Here is a 14,652-nt window from a genome sequence, read left to right as displayed (position 1 = left end):
CCATGCAGTTTCAACACGATACCACAGTTCATCGAGAGTAGTGACTGGCGTATTGTGACGAGACAGTTGCTCGGCCACCATTGTAGAGACGTTTTCAATTGGTGAGACATCTGGAGAATATGCTGGCCAGGGCAGCAGTCGAACATTTTCTGTATGCAGGAAGGCCCGTGCAGGACCTGCAACATGCGGTCGTGCAGTATCCTGCTGAAACGTAGGATTTCGCAGGGATTGAATGAAGGGTAGAGCCACGGGTCGTAACACATCTGAAATGTAACGTCCACCGTTCAAAGTGCCGTCAATGCGAACAAGAGGTGACCGAGGCGTGTAACCAATGGCACCACATAATATCACTTTGGGTGATACGCCAGTATGGCGATGACGAATACACGCTTCCAATGTGCGTTCACCGTGGTGTCACCAAACACGGATGCGACCATCATGATGCTGTAAACAGAACCTGGATTCATCTGAAAAAATGACGTTTTGCCATTCGTGCACACAGGTTCGTCGTTGAGTACACCATCGCAGGCGCTCCTGTCTGTGATGCAGCGTCAAGGGTAGCCGCAGCCATGGTCTCCGAGCTGATACTCCATGCTGCTGCAAACGTCGTCGAAGTGTTCGTGCAGATGGTTGTTGTCTTGCAAACGTCCCCATCTGTTGACTCAGGGATCGAGACGTTACAGCCATGCTGATAAGATGCCTGTCATCTCGACTGCTCGTGATACGAGGCCGTTGGGATCCAGCAAGGCGTTCCGTATTACTCCCCTGGACCCACCGATTCCATATTCTGCTAACAGTCATTGGATCTCGACCAACGCGATCAGCAATGTCGCGAAACGATAAACTGCAATCGCGATAGGCTACAACCCGACCTTTATCAAAGTCGGAAACGTGATGGTACGCATTTCTCCTCCTTACACGAGGCATCACAACAACGTTTCACCAGGCAACGCCGGTTCACTGCTGTTTGTGTATGAGAAATCGGTTGGAAACTTTCCTCATGTCAGCACGTTGTAGGCCGCCAACCTTGTGTGAATGCTCTGAAAAGCTAATCATTTGCACATCACAGCATCTTCTTCCTGTCGGTTAAATTTCGCGTCTGTAGCACGTCATCTTCGTGGTGTAGCAATTTTACTGGCCAGTAGTGTAAAATCACGATCGTTTTGTTCACGGCGATTAATGCTAAGGTCAAAGAGCAAAGTCAAGACAGAAAAAATTCAATTTCAGCGCTAAAAGCAGACCGTAATTTCTCATTGGTTACTTGAAATTATTACTGAGCGAGGTGGCGCAATCATAAGCACACTGCACCCACATTCGGGAGAACGGGGGCGTAAGTCGCCATGCGGCCGTCCTGATTTAGGCTTTCTGTGATTTCCCTAAATCGCTTTAGGCAAATTCCAGGGTGTTTTCTTTGAAAGAGCATGGCTGACCTCGTTCCCTATCCTTCCCTAATCTGATGGGACCGATGACCTCGCTGTCTGGTCCCCTCCCACAAACCAACCAACTAACCAACGTGAAATTATCTTCACATTGACTTCAGGAGCTGCAGCAATACCACCCGATGAGCTGTCCTGATTGACACTTGGTTGCAGATGATGGGTAACACAGGTCGGTTCCAAACGCAAAAAGCATGTGAGGAAAAAAAGAGCAAATAAAAAAGCCAATACGATGATGTAATGACGCGGTAAAGTATTAGAAATAAATTATTACGTTTGAGCCAATTAATTTAATATTAATAATATTCAAACGCTTTTAGAAATCAAGCTCTTTTGGAAATAAAAAAAATCGCACTGTATTTGCTGAGTTTCGAACCTAACCCTTTTACACGTCAGGTTGATAGACTGCTCATTGCGCTATGCTACAATGCTAGATTAAGCACTTCTGTTTATAACTGTGGTCCCACTCACGACGATGAATTACTGTCTTCAAAAATTCGGCTTCATGCAATATTGTGGGTAGCTAATCTAATGTAAGCCGATCTCTCTGATTACGATAACTGCATCTGTGACGCTGAACCGTATCTTGTGCGGAAATATCCGGTAGTGTCTGGTTAGTGCTGCGTATGAAGCGTGTTTACTGCATTGGCGTCGTTGTGTGTGTGTTCTTGTTTTTGTGTGTGTGTGTGTGTGTGTGTGTGTGTGTGTGTGTGTGTGTGTGTGTGTGTGTGTGTGTGTGTGTGTGTGTTTTGTTTGATGTGCTTATCATGAGTGTTGAAATACGAAGAAAAAGCCATACCCATGATTCGAGATACACACACCTCAGGAAAGAATGACGATAAGGAACTGGAAGTGAAATGACCAATTGTTGTGTCAGTCTGGCAACTTGGTAACAGCGAACAGTTCGGGCGTGACATTGAGCGCTCTCTTTTGAGGGAGGAAACCAGCTTCAACGCGTGAAGTGTCAACTATCAAGTAGTTTTAATCGGACTGTAGTCACTGGATGTCACATGAGTGACAAATCTATCTGGGACATTTCAATCTTCTAAGTGAAGTGGAAACGCGAAGGAACAACCACAGCTAAATAAGTATCACGCAGGGACCGTCGAGCTTTGCAGAATGTGGTTGTAAAAAGTCGCATGAAATGAGCGGAAGGACTCAAGTGGGAGTTCCAAAGTGCTGCGAGCAGTCCGGCTAGCATAATGACTATGCGTAGAGTGTTAAAAAGAATGTGTTTCAACGATCGAGCAGCTCCTCATACGGCGCATGTTTCTGTAGTCAGTGCTTGTGGACGCTTGAGGTGGTCAAGACACGAGGCCATTCGACAGTGGACGACTACAAACGATTGAAACATCTGTACCCAGTGGCAGTCCGGTGGAAGTATTAGGGTTGGGCGAAATCCTGGAGAATGCTACCTGCCATCATATGTAACGCCAGCAGTTAAGTACAGAGTAGGTGGTGTTACTGTACTGGCATGTTCTTCGTGGTTAGGATGTATTTCCCTAGTTGTGGTTAAGAAAGGATGTGAACACATTCTGTAGCATCATGTACAGCAGAAGAACAGTTCAGTGACGTTGCCTGTTTGTACCAGCATGACGCCCCGTTATAGAGCATCATCTTTGAGACATTGGTTTGTCGATAACAACATTCCTGAAATGGACTTCCTGCCCAGAGTCCCAACCCGAGCCCAACAGAACACCTTTGGCATGAGTTTAGAACGTCGACTTGGCTGCACACCCCAGCGTGTAACATCAACAGCTTCTCTGATTTCGGAACTAAGAAGAATGGGCTGCCATTCCTCAAAAGATGTTTAGACACCTCACAGTTAAGTAGAGAGTAGGTGGTGTTACGGTACTGGGATGTTATTCGTGGTTAGGAGTTCAAGCGCCACAAAGGCGACAGAGATAGGACAAAGCCACGTTATGGATCACGCAGCAAATATATGATTGCCTTATTCCTCAAGATAATATTTACGTTCAGATAAAAAAAAAAGTAAAAAAGTTGCATGCCACTTTTTTATCGTGGAGAGCTACCCCGAGGAAAACTTCTGCGCATGTGACTTGAAATCAACTCACCTGCTGCTCCCATCTCCTGTGATGTCGCCAAAGAGCTCGGCAGCCTTTTCCTGGCATGAGGCGTCCCCTAGTTCGCAGACCCACGTAAGCACTTTCTCCATCAGCAGACGATCCGTGTGCGACAGTTCTGAGCTTACTTCGAAATTCTTGAACTTCTCATACAGCGGGCTCAACAACTCCAACATGTAAGTCTGAAACAGTAAAAGCATCAGGTAATCACAAATAACTTTATTTACTATAACTGCTGCTGTCCAATATTCCCAAATCACGTTAGTCAGCTTTGTAACTGCCTCATTCATGCCCTACTATTGGGTTTTGTGACGTGAGGAGGCTGCATAATTACTGAGTTGACGAGTTAGTTCGCTATGAGGAGAAGTATCTTTGCTTTTGGAAAACTGTATGTACAGATCTGTATTACTTCGATGTCTTAAACAGATCAAAGAATTGGTTTTTATCATATCCAAAAGAGGTCATAATTTTCTAAAAAAGGGATCTTTGGATCCGAGAGATTTTGTTGTACATAGCCTGTAACGAAAAATTTGTTGAAGACCTTACGTGAAGATTGAAAACTTCTCAAATCTTCCAAAGATTTTTTTTCTGTAGAAAGCTAGCATGGGCATCAACAAGGTTAAAGAACAGGATCGTCACTCCAATAAGCAATATAAGTAGAATGAATAGTAAGGGCGTCCGTACACGGAGAAACGGAAAAGGGACGCAACTGTTAGGCAACCTACATCGGCAACTGGTTACCGACCAGCTGGCAACGCAGTTCCGCAGAGAAGGCACCTCAAAAATGAGAAACTGCGGTTGCTGTGTCCGATCGTGAAGGAGAGGGAGTACTGCTTGTCGCAATCGAGAATCTTTCTGTTACACACGGCATGCTGAGGACAGATTTTAGCTCAGAGGAAGGTGTGGTTCTCTGTTATTATTGCTCTTGATTAAGAAAACTCAGTTCCGCACATCCAAAGAAATATAAACTGCAGACTGTATGTAGCAGCCAAGAAGCTTTAAAGAACTGATTCGAAATTCATAGCTCTCTACAGAACGACTAAGCAGTACTACAGTGTTTTGGCGCGGTTGATTTCTTCCGCCATAGCCCATCGTTACTTTTATTTTCAAAACCCAAATATCTTCAGATTTATATACGCAGAGGTATGGTGTTGAAGACTTGTACTCGTTAAATCATTTGCATGAGAACACCAGTGTGTTTACACGTATCAGAGATCTGTGGCTTTCTCACTGTTCGTTTCCACTTGACGATGTAATTTTACAGAATGTCAAAGGCTGCTAGTCATTCAAAAGAATATTATCGGTATAATTTGCTATCTCTTGTAGATTTGCTTCCTCTGACGTACCGTTAACTTTACTCTAAACAATAGATGTACAGTACATTGCACATGTAATATGAAATTCTCGTCCCATTTCACACCCTGCTTTCTCTGTTAAATCTCTCCTGCAGTAACCTGGGAGCTTTTCGTTGCATAAAATGGGATGCTTTTCAACTTCCTGTATGAAGATGGTGTTCACAACCAGATCGTTCACCTTCAAAGTAAACCAGTACAAAGCTGTGATCGAGGACACGACGTAATTTTCAGATCGTTTGGCAATGCTGGCGCCGAGACATTGGCAACTTGTTAGCCAAGCTTTGCAAGCGATATACTGGGGACTTCCTCTGCTGTCGCGCCGTCTGCGGAGCCCTATTTAAGGGGAGCCGGAACGATCCATCTCCTCCATGTTAATTTTAGCAAATAGAATGAACGTTTTTTCTAAAACCATTAAACATATTGCTCTGAAATTTGGACTACATGTTCAGTGAATATTTCTCTACAAAACTATAATGCCATGTTAAGAAATATTTAGTGGTTTTTGTTTTACATTTTTTAAACAGACCCTTATTTTTTTCACTAAAATTTTGCTCTTTTTCTTCTATAAATTTTGAATTATACATTTTTTTACAATTTGTTTTAAAAATTATGGAAAAGAAGTAAACAATATTGTGTATAAATTTCAGGTTTTGAGAAAATGTTCCTCAAAGATGAAAATTTTAAAGTTACGGGAAACGGCTTCCAAAGTTTTTTAATACATTCCTGCCCCATATGATGGATTATCAGCATTCTCTTCTTTTTCCAGTTTTAGTTTCCTTTTCACTGGTCCCTTCTTCCTTTTTGCTACATGTTGTAGGCTTTTGTCTCTTCTTCCTACACCTCTTAGTCTTTCTTCACCAATTGGGCGCATTGTGGAAATGGTGTTGTGTCCTGGTTGGAAACCTAAACGTTTCAGCACATCACATTTGTTAATGTTTCCTTCATTGTATGTTAACACTGCTTCATATACTCCAAAATGCAATGTTTTATTGTACAAATACTCTTTTGGGAGTCCTAATTCAACTTAAATTATTTACACTTTCATTTGGATTTTGTGTATTCCCATGTAAACACTTTTCCAATAAACTTGGGTGTGATAAATCTCTGAATATGGGCTTAATTACATCAATTACAGCATTTGGCATACTGTTTTTATGGGAATATTCCTTTCGTGATTGGTACACCATGAGTCATCACCTGTGGGGCACAGTGCATGTTGTGGGTGCTCATTTGTTGATGCAATATGAAGAAATAATGCCTATACTGCTCTCCTCATATGCTCAATGCTTCTCGTATTTTGTCTAATTGCACACCCATAAGACCTCTGCAATCTGTCAATTGCTTCATCTGTCAATCTTCCTCTTCCTCCAAGGGTTTTACCATCACTAAGCTTCTGGGATCCTAATGTCTGCTTTAGTTTGCGCAAGCGAGCCCCCATGTGCTTCTGCACATGTCCAATGCACTCCTGTTTTTTAATGTGAATATCATTGCCATAAGGTTTGAGTTACTCTACAGCTTTATATCCCTTAGGATCACCATGTCCTAGATAGTTAGTGCATCATACATTATACCACTCCTGTGATGTGGAAAAAAATGCTTTCACTCTCTCTACTTCTATTGCTCCAGTCATGCCGTGAAAATTTGCTTTACAACTTTCACTATGTTTTCCTTGGTATAATTCTTACATCTAACAATGTTTTGAGAGAATAGCAACATCAATTACTTTGCAACTGTCTCCACTGGTAGCTGTCACAGCTCCATTTAGAAATTTATGACCTCTACGTTGCCTTAATCCATCTAAAGCAACAGTTAAATCTCTAAAATTCCCATTATCTGTCACAGGGTTCTTCAACTGCTTTCTTCATTGTTGCTTGAGCAATATCTTCAGGAGAAGATCCCACCAATTCATTATAAAATCCAAACTTGGTTGATGGTTTTGGAAAGTTCGTAATTCCACATAACATTTTCCCTGCAGTACTGCCCTTGCCAGTACAACGCAGACCACACACTAGCCTAACATTTATATCATACACCTTCTTTCCACTATTGCCATTACGAGGAATTAGAAAACAAAACTTCTGCAGCACATTTCTTATACTTCAATAACATTTTACATGCCAAACCAATGTATGAAGTTGTTTTCAATTCCAGTCCTCATTCTTTGCAAAATATATGTTGCGAAATATTAGAGAACAAGGAAATGTTAATTATTTCATTCACATCATTACTGTCACTTTCATAGTTTTCAAATTTTTCTTTCATGTCACAAAGTTTCTTGCTGGAAGTAGTTCTATCACATTCATTTGGAGTAGTCTGTGAAGCAGTCTGAGCAGCATCTCCCTTCGAAACAACAAAAGATTTCTTCTTCCACTCATTGTGCCTTTTTTTAAACACTCGATTGCTGGAACGGGGCATATTGATATCCACAAACCAAATACGTAAAACAGGTACGAGCAAAATTCGTCAAATACGCAAAATTGAACAGCTAAACAATGCAAAGCAAACTCGACAAGTCAATACACACGGTATAGCGTTTACGTTCACTGATATGAACAATCACTTGTCACAGAGATAAAGCCATACAACGTTGAAAAACAAAACGCTGTCTAATTCCCCAAAGATACCCTGCTTACAGCCAGTGAGCGGCTCCGTTGCATTCCAGTTTTATTCGTAAAGTGAATGTGACAGTGAAATGACAAACAGATAACAGTGATGCAAATGTATAGAGATATTTTCCTATGAACTTCGCTAGCCCATAACGCTATTGCATTGAAGTGGTGCTAATAATCGCCAAGATTGCTAATTCTGTTGAAACCAAGACTCTGTAGGAATTGGAACGCTTACACACGCCAGGATAATGAGCCGTGTGTGGCTCGCGTTGATGCCGTTCGTAGCTTGTCATCTTGTAATAGCGATAGTGGCGTCTCGTTTTTTTAGTGTGTTCACTGGCGCCACTACGTTTGCTCGCCTTGTCTGTCCGTTAGTAGCAGCACCAGCTCTTATCGATAGCACGTACTGTGGTACCACCTTTGAAGCGGCCTGTACTATTTCCGCGTCGTCGTGTGTCGAAGGAGTGGAGTTGTAAGACAATAAGTTGTCAGTCGACGATTTATACTGGGATCTTTCCCGTGCCTGACTTGAGTAGGGACGACCGTTGGTTGGTCGTTCGGTCGGTCATCGCAGCGGGCCACGTGCATTTGGTCTTCCGACCGCTTCTGGCTTCTCTGTGTTTGTGCCGACTTATAATTCGTCCGTGTTGTTCCACAGTGACTGGTTTTAGTATTGTGAGTTGTTGGTGGAATTGTTTTCCCGGATCCGTGTGTATCTTCTGGTTTTGAATGAGCAGTTATTTTAATGCTGTCTGTGTACTGGATTTGGTGAGTTGCGAACGGACATCAGGTCGGTTGGGGGCGCGGCAGATTTTCTGAAGACGCACTGCTACCTCTCTTTTCGCCCTTGCCTAAAAATATTCCATCGTTGTGCCGGTGATCGGACCTTAGGCGGATTGGTTAGTCGGTCGGTCGACGCTTAAGCTGCTCCTAGTTTGAGTTGCCATCCTGTTACGTGAGTACAACTGTTGGCTGCCTGTCTCACCTTACCTTATGTTTGAGTTACCTTCCCAGGCCGACCCTAGGAGCACTTGCTGAGAACCGCTTGAACTTATTCCTTAGATTGTGATATTTGTTTCAAAGATATTTGTATTTTTCTAATTATTGTTGGTGTGGCCTTCAGCCGAGCAGTAATTTCACTTCCTTGGTAATAAGGCCTTCAGCCGTGTTACTGTTCGTTTTAAAACGAAGTATTTCTCTTAATGTGTGCTATTTGAAAGTGTTGTTCTGACTTCTAATTCAGGTCTTCAGCCGTTTGCTGTTCGAGGTTATTGTTGGTGGAATTGTGGAATTTTTCCTGTGATAAGGCCTTCAGCCGTCACACAGTCAAATGTGTTTTTTTAAGAGATTGTTTTAAAATTTTAATTTCTTGAAATAAAGTTTACGTATTTATTGTGCAACCGAGAGAAACTGATTACGGTCCCATCCACAATCGTAACATTTTCCTGCCCCATCCTGAGAAACCAGCTCTCAGATACACCCGCGAGACATGGTTGGCTGTTAGGTGTGCCGACTTAGCTACTACATACGGTGGTCCTTCCAGAACTGCTGCGGAATACACATTGATGTTAGCCGTTAAAGGTAGAGCTACTATTGTCTGTTGCCTATTTTCTTTGCGATATGAGATTTTAAATAGCACCCAGCGCAAGCAGTGAGTCTGTTTCACGACCACTGTGTGAAAGTCAACATGCATTTTTCGCGATAGATACACTGCCGAGTAGCATAAAATGTCTGACAAGTATGAAAACAAATTCAAAACTTATAAATGAAAAGCACAATGTTTTAGATGTTCTACAGAACAATTTTTTTCAGCTAACCAATTTTCAGCTTACAAGCCCATCATCAAATGATCCGAAATACAGTTAACCAAATAAATTAATCCTGTATAACACCCACATTACGCGTTCTATCGAGAAGTAACGGAAGAATCAGTTAACTAGTTTAAATCTGATCTTAAATCATTTTTTTTCTGGACAATGCCTTTTATGCTATGGACGAATTTTTAATTTAAAAACCCTTAGCCCATAAAAAACTGCTTTTGGATGTAATTCCATGAGTACGATTGAAAAATAATATGTTCATTAATGTTAAATATAGGCTAGTGTGCCATTTAGGAACTTGTAAGGGGACAGCATGCAGCCATCTCCTAAAAGTAATCATATAGGGTGGTCCGTTGTTCGTGACCGGGCCAAAGATCTCACGAAATAAGCATCAAACGAAAAAACTACAAAGAACGAAACTCGTCTAGCTTGAAGGGGGAAACCAGATGGCGCTATGGTTGGCCCGCTAGATGGCGCTGCTATAGGTCAAACGGATATCAACTGCGTTTTTCTAAATAGGAACCCCAATTTTTATTACGTATTCGTGTAGTACGTAAAGAAATATGAATGTTTTCGTTGGATCACTTTTTTCGCTTTGTGGTAGATGGCGCTGTAATAGTCACAAACGTATAAGTACGTGGTATCACGTAACATTCCGCCAGTGCGGACGGTATTTTCTTCGTGATACATTACCCGTGTTAAAATGAACCGTTTACCAATTCGGAAAAGTTCGATATCGTGTTGATGTATGGCTATTGTGATCAAAATGTCCAACGGGCGTGCGCTATGTATGCTGCTCGGTAACCTGGACGACATGACCCAAGTGTCCGGACTGTTCGCCGGATAGTTACGTTATTTAAGGAAACAGAAAGTGTCAGCCACATATGGAACGTCAACCACGACCTGCAATACATGATGATGCCCAAGTAGGTGTTTTAGCTGCTGTCGCGGGTAATCAGAAGCAGACAAACTGCGCGAGAATCGGGAATCTCAAAAACGTCGGTGTTGAGGATGCTACATCAACATCGATTGCACCCCTACCATATTTCTGTTCACCAGGAATTGCATGGCGACAACTTTGAACGTCGTGTACAGTTCTGCCATTTGGCACAAGAGAAATTACGGGACGATGACTGATTTTTGGCACGCGTTCTATTTAGCGACGAAGCGTCATTCACCAACTGCGGTAACGTAAACCGCCATAATATGCACTACTGGGCAACGGAGAATCCACGATGGCTGCGACAAGTTGAACATCAGCGACCTTGCCGGGTTAATGTACGGTGCGGCATTATGGGAGGAAGGATAAGTTGCCCCCATTTTATCGATGGCAATCTAAATGGTGCAATGTATGCTGATTTCCTACGTAATGTTGTACCGATGTTACTACAAGATGTTTCGCTGCATGACAGACTTGCGATGTACTTCCAACATGATCGATGTCCGGCACATAGCTGGCATGCGGTTGAAGCGGTATTGAATAGCATATTTCATAACAGGTGCATTGGTCATCGAAGCATCATACCATGGCCCGCACGTTCACTGGATCTGACGTCCCCGGATTTCTTTTTGTGGGGGAAGTTGAAGGATATTAGCTATCGTGATCCACCGACAACGCCTGACAACATGCGTCAGCGCATTGTCAATGCACGTGCGAACATTACGGATGGCGAACAACACGCCGTTGAGAGGAATGTCGTTACACCTATTGCCAAATGCATTGAGGTTGACGGACATCAGTTTGAGCATTTATTCCATTAACGTGGTATTCACAGGTAATCACGCTGTAACAGCATGCCTTCTCAGAAATGATAAGTTCACAAAGGTACATGTATCACACTGGAACAATGTTCAAACGTACCTACGTTCTGTATTTTAATTTAAAAAACTACCTGTTACCAACTGTTCGTCTAAAATTGTGAGCCATATGTTTGTGACTATTGCAACGCCATCTATAACAAAGCGAGAAAAGTGGTCCAACTAAAACATTCATATTTCTTTACGTACTATACGAATGTGTAATTAAAAATGGAGGTTCCTATTTAAAAAACGCAGTTGACATCCGATTGACCTATGGCAGCGCCATCTAAGGGGCCAACCATAGCACCATCTGGTTTCCCCCTTCAAGCTAGACGAGTTTAGTTCTTTGTAGCTTTTTCATTTAATGTTTATTTGGTGAGGTATTTGGCCCGGTCACGATCAATGGACCACCCTGTATATTTGCTTCACACGGTCAAAGAGAAAGATTGGACGTGAAAAAGCTCAAAAAGTAGTAAGACTCTTTCACACAGTGAAAGTAAAATTATGTTCTCTACAATTTCAAAATAACAACTTCAAATATTTATCGAAAATTGCGTAAAAATATAATATGAAGTAAATATATCAGCACTCTATATTGTCATTTGAGGATCAGTTTATAGATTTCGAGGAGGGAAAGGTATCTCCGAATATAACAATACTTTTGGAAAAAACGTCGACGTATCGATTTATCGATATTTATCATCAGTCCAAATACTGAGCTGCCTCTGGCACTTACCTTGAAGTTGCCGTAGTGGTCCCCGCCATAGAGGCGGTCCTTCAGGTAGGAAAGCACGCCCAGCGCAGCCGACCACGGCACGTAGTCGTCCACCTGGGCGAGGTGCAGCGTCGTGTCCAGCGCAACGCCGTAGTCGAGCAGGCCGGCGCGCGCCAGCCAGAAGGCGTCGTCCACCAACTGCGCCTGCGTCAGCACGGGCAGCGCCGACGCGTTCTGCTGCAGCGCCGACGACACCTGCGCCCACGCGTCCGCCTCGTACAGCACGCGGTAGAAACCTGCGGGCGAGCGTCGCGTCGGCTTCACAAGACTAACATCACATACACTGAGGTAACAAAAGTCACGGTATAGCGATATGCACAAACAGAGAAGGCGATAGTATCGCGTAAACAAGATATAAGAATGGCTTTGAGCACTAAGCGACTTAACTTCTGAGGTCATCAGTCGCCTAGAACTTAGAACTAATTAAACCTAACTAACCTAAGGACATCACACACATCCATGCCCGAGGCAGGATTCGAACCTGCGACCGTAGCGGTCACGCGGCTCCAGACTGAAGCGCCTTTAACCGCACGGCCACACCGGCCGGCCAAACAAGATATAAGAGGGCGATGCGTAGGCGGAGCTGTCATTTGTAATCAGGTGATTCATTTGGAACGCGGAATCGTAGTTGCAGTTAGACGCATACTACATTCCATTTCGCAAATCGTTAAGGAATTCAATATTGAGACAAAATTGACCTGGTTTCGACGCTACTGTGAGCGTCGTCTTCAGAATTAGACTAAATGTTCTAAAACATATTAGGTACATAGAACATTAATAAAAGTAAAGTTTGTACTGACTGGAAATTTATTAATGTACTATATACCTAATATGTTTTAGAACAATTAGTCTAATTCCGTAGACGACGCTCATAGTAGCGTCGAAACCAGGTCAATTTTGACTTAATATTTGTGACCGAAGGCTTATTTGTTCCAATATAATTCTGACACGGTCACTGAACCTTAGCAGCTATGTTCAAAGTTTTCAATATTGAGAGATCTACAGTGTCAAGAGTGTGCGGAGAATACCTCATTTCTGGCAGTGCCTCCACTCCAGACAACGCAGTGACCGACGGCCTTCACTTAAGGACCGAGACCAGCGGCGTTTGCGCCGAGTTGTCAGTGTTAACATGAAAAGGTACAGTAGTTTCTGCTCCATAAGCAGCAGGTTTCGCTGCTCGCTCGCACGGGGAAATACAAACGGAGGCGGCTCCGCCGCCAATTTTTTTGCACGACGCGGGTGCAACAGAACCCACGTCGACTTGTGGAAAGAAATGTGTCAGGCTTATATGAGTCGTGTATTATGCATTTCTTGTACGTGAATGTGAATTTGCGCATGAAGTTTCCTAATCCTCCTCACACCTTTCTATAAAGCGTGGCCAAATCTTAGTTGGGATCAAATGGTTCAAATGGTTCTGAGCACTATGGTACTTAACTTCTGAGGTCATCAGTTCCCTAGAACTTAGAACTACTTAAACCTAACTAACCTAAGGACATCACACACATCCACGCCCAAGGCAGACTGTAGCGCTTAGAACCGCTCGGCCACCCGGGCCGGCTCTTAGTTGGGAAGTAGTTCTGTAGCGCAGTAGAGCGAACCTCACTGCTGGGTAGGGGATCAGAGAGACAGCACAGGCAGGTAAAAGTCAAAGACGTTCGAGTGTCACAAGATTTGGGGTGGAGAGGTTGGTCACGGCCAAGTGGTTCTACCATCCCCTCCACCGGGGCCCAGGAAGACCCCTGGCTGCCCGCCATATTCGGGGAGTGTTACAGAAGACGGGTAAGTGAGCAGACATGCCCTCAGTGCGTCTGTCTCGATCTTCACGCGTTGAAGAGAGGTATTTGAAAATTTTCACTAATTCTTTTATTTCCAGCTTCGGATTGTGTAAGGAAATGAATGTTCTCGTTTAATTTCGTAAATTTGACCCCCATGTGTTAATGTGTCTGGTCCCCAGTTTGCCCATTATCCTCCTCACATAGTGGACGCTCCATGTAAAATATTGGGAGAATTTGGTAGTATACATTTGGCCAACGCAATTCCGTCTTGCCCGTAGAAATGTGCGTGCAGATTAGTATATAATATACCCGAGCTATAAGTTGTAAAGTTGTAATATCTGTAAACTGGAACTATTGCTGCAATCGCTGTAAAGTCGAGTGATAATGTTTAAAATAAACAGATAATCAATTGTCATCAATCTTTAACATACCCTAAAAATCACAAAGGAGTCAAGTTAAAGGAATTCATTTAAAATAAAAGATATAGAATGCAAGGACCCACACGTCACAGTGTGAGCCCTCCAGACCCTTGCCTAGGATCGTACAGAATAGGGCACGCTCTCTAGGTAGCGCTCTCAAGCTCCCCTCCCCAGTTATCCGTTGCGCAATTTTCATTCAGGGCTTGACGACATCAACTTACATCTGGCGTCTCTTGGCAAGGAGGTTTGACGGTAATCTTTCAAACAGACAAGCAACATTGCGCGAAATAACCGCAGAAATTAATGTGAGACGTACGACGAACGTATCCGTTAGGTCACTGCGGCGATATTTGGCGTTACTGGGCTATGGCAGCAGACGACCGACGCGAGTGCCTTTGTTAACACTACGATATCGCCTGCAGCGGCTCTCCTGAGTTCGTGACAGTATCGGTTGGACCCTAGAGAACTTGAATGCGGTGGCCTGGACAGATGAGTCCCGACTGAAGTTATGTTACGTTATGTTATGTTAACCCGGGACCTAGAAACGACGGAGAGGCTCCGTCCCCGCCGCAGCCGCAG

General features: G+C 43.4%; 1 protein-coding gene across 1 annotated transcript in view; it reads right to left on the bottom strand.

The window, feature by feature from the left end:
• LOC124799102 (aminopeptidase N-like) overlaps positions 1-14,652 on the bottom strand; it is a 147,122-nt gene that overhangs the window by 23,633 nt on the left and 108,837 nt on the right. The window contains exons 11-12 of the mRNA XM_047262641.1: positions 11,841-12,115; positions 3,512-3,702 (exon numbers count right to left, since the gene is read on the bottom strand). Of these exons, the coding sequence (XP_047118597.1) occupies positions 3,512-3,702; positions 11,841-12,115 (466 nt within the window). The remainder of the gene's footprint in view (positions 1-3,511; positions 3,703-11,840; positions 12,116-14,652) is intronic.

Source organism: Schistocerca piceifrons, chromosome 5 (genome assembly GCF_021461385.2).
Source record: "Schistocerca piceifrons isolate TAMUIC-IGC-003096 chromosome 5, iqSchPice1.1, whole genome shotgun sequence".
In the NCBI taxonomy this organism is placed as follows: Eukaryota; Metazoa; Arthropoda; class Insecta; order Orthoptera; family Acrididae; genus Schistocerca; species Schistocerca piceifrons.
Note: the sequence above shows the minus strand (reverse complement) of the source record. Positions and strands in the feature narration are given on the sequence as shown.